This window comes from Neopelma chrysocephalum, unplaced genomic scaffold (genome assembly GCF_003984885.1).
Source record: "Neopelma chrysocephalum unplaced genomic scaffold, ASM398488v2 Primary Assembly neopelma1_93171, whole genome shotgun sequence".
Lineage (NCBI taxonomy): Eukaryota > Metazoa > Chordata > Aves > Passeriformes > Pipridae > Neopelma > Neopelma chrysocephalum.
Genome location: NW_020921886.1, coordinates 1 through 2,262, shown reverse-complemented (window position 1 = coordinate 2,262; position 2,262 = coordinate 1). Strand labels below are relative to the sequence as shown.

The window sequence follows — 2,262 nt, the reverse complement described above, 5'->3', positions numbered from 1 at the left end:
CCCAAATCCACCTCAAAACCCCCCAAATCCGCCCCAAAACAACCTGAGGGGTGAGACTCCCAAATCCACCCCCAAACATCCCAAATTCACCCCAAAACCCCCCAAATCCATCCCAAAACAACCTGAGGGGTGAGACTCCCAAATCCACCCCAAACCACCCCAAATCCACCCTAAAACCCCCCAAAACCACCCCCCAAAACACCCCCGGGGGGTGAGAGCCCCAAATCCACCTCAAAACAACCCAAATCCACCTCAAAACCCCCCAAATCCGCCCCAAAACAACCTGAGGGGTGAGACTCCCAAATCCACCCCCAAACATCCCAAATCCACCCCCAAAAACCCCAAATCCCGCCCCATGTCCCCCCATGACCCCCCCGGTGCCCCCCCCGCGCCCACCCTTGCGCAGGAAGGGGCCCCTCCGGCGGTCGAGGATGAACTGGGGGGAGAGGCTGAAGTTGCTCATGGGGTTGTGGCTCATGGTGACGAAGGAGGCGTTGGACACCACGGCGTCCAGAGCCCGCGGGGACAGCGAACGGCCCAGGAACTGGCACAGCCGCTGGACACTGCCCCGGAGGTCCTGGGGACAGAGGGGACATCAGTGGGGACATTGGGGACATCATTGGGGACATTGGGGACAGCCCAGGAACTGGCACAGCCGCTGGACACTGCCCCGGAGGTCCTGGGGACATTGGGGACATCATTGGGGACATTGGGGACATCATTGGGGACATTGGGGACAGCCCAGGAACTGGCACAGCCGCTGGACACTGCCCCGGAGGTCCTGGGGGGACAGGGGACATCAGTGGGGACATTGGGGACATTGGGGACATCAATGGGGACATTGGGGACATTGGGGACAGCCCAGGAACCGGCACAGCCACTGGACACTGCCCCGGAGGTCCTGGGGACATTGGGGACATCATTGGGGACATCATTGGGGACATTGGGGACATCAATGGGGACAGGGAACGGCCCAGGAACCGGCACAGCCGCTGGACACTGCCCCAGAGGTCCTGGGGGACAGGGGGGACATTGGGGACATCAATGGAGACATTGGGGACATCATTGGGGACATTGGGGACATCAATGGGGACAGGGAATGGCCCAGGAACTGGCACAGCCGCTGGACACTGCCCCAGAGGTCCTGGGGACAGAGGGGACATTGGGGACATCAATGGGGACATTGGGGACAGCCCAGGAACTGGCACAGCCGCTGGATGCTGGACACTGCCCCGGAGGTCCTGGGGGGACAGGGGACATCAGTGGGGACATTGGGGACATTGGGGACATCAATGGGGACATCAATGGGGACATTGGGGACATTGGGGACAGCCCAGGAACCGGCACAGCCACTGGACACTGCCCCGGAGGTCCTGGGGACATTGGGGACATCATTGGGGACATTGGGGACATCAATGGGGACAGGGAACGGCCCAGGAACTGGCACAGCCGGTGGACACTGCCCCGGAGGTCCTGGGGACAGGGGGGACATTGGGGACATCAATGGGGACATTGGGGACATCAATGGGGACATTGGGGACAGCCCAGGAACTGGCACAGCCGCTGGACACTGCCCCGGAGGTCCTGGGGGGACACTGGGGACATCAGTGGGGACATGGGGGACATTGGGGACACCAGGGCACAGCCACAGAGCCGCTGGACACTGCCCCGGAGGTCCTGGGGGGACATTGGGGACATCATTGGGGACATTAATGGGGACATTAATGGGGCCATTGGGGACATCAATGGGGACACTGGGGACAACAATGGGGACATCACTGGGGACAGAGCCCGGCCCAGGAATGAGCAGAGGTGCTGGACGCTGCCCCGGAGGTCCTGGGGGGACACTGGGGACATCAATGGGGACATTGGGGCCACTGGGGACAACAATGGGGACATCAATGGGGCCATTGGGGACATTAATGGGGACATAACTGGGGACATCACTGGGGACAGAACCCGGCCCAGGAACTGGCACAGCCACCTGGGGACAGGGGGGACATCACTGGGGACATTGGGGTGACATTGGGGTGACCCTGGGTGACCCTGGGTGACATTGGGGTGACCTTGGGGTGCCATGGGGGTCCCCCCACCTGCTGCAGCTCCTCGTAGCTGATCCAGAAGAAATTGTCCCTCCCCCGGAGCTGGAGCCACCCCCGGACGTGCTGGAACCAGGAGCCGAAGGGAACTGGGGACAGTGGGGGATATTGGGGGGATATTGGGGACATTGGGGGGATTGGGGACATTATGGGGACAGTGGGG

At 62.1% G+C, this 2,262-nt stretch overlaps 1 protein-coding gene across 1 annotated transcript; it reads right to left on the bottom strand.

Moving 5' to 3' along the window:
- Positions 1–370: 370 nt before the first annotated feature.
- On the bottom strand, positions 371–2,188 carry LOC113980237 (sulfotransferase family cytosolic 2B member 1-like; the record flags this gene model as incomplete). The annotated part of the gene is made up of 2 exons (XM_027707475.1): positions 371–577; positions 2,094–2,188. Coding segments are annotated over 2 exons (302 nt in total), but the record flags the coding sequence as incomplete, so codon positions are not given.
- Between the last annotated feature and the right edge of the window lie 74 nt (positions 2,189–2,262).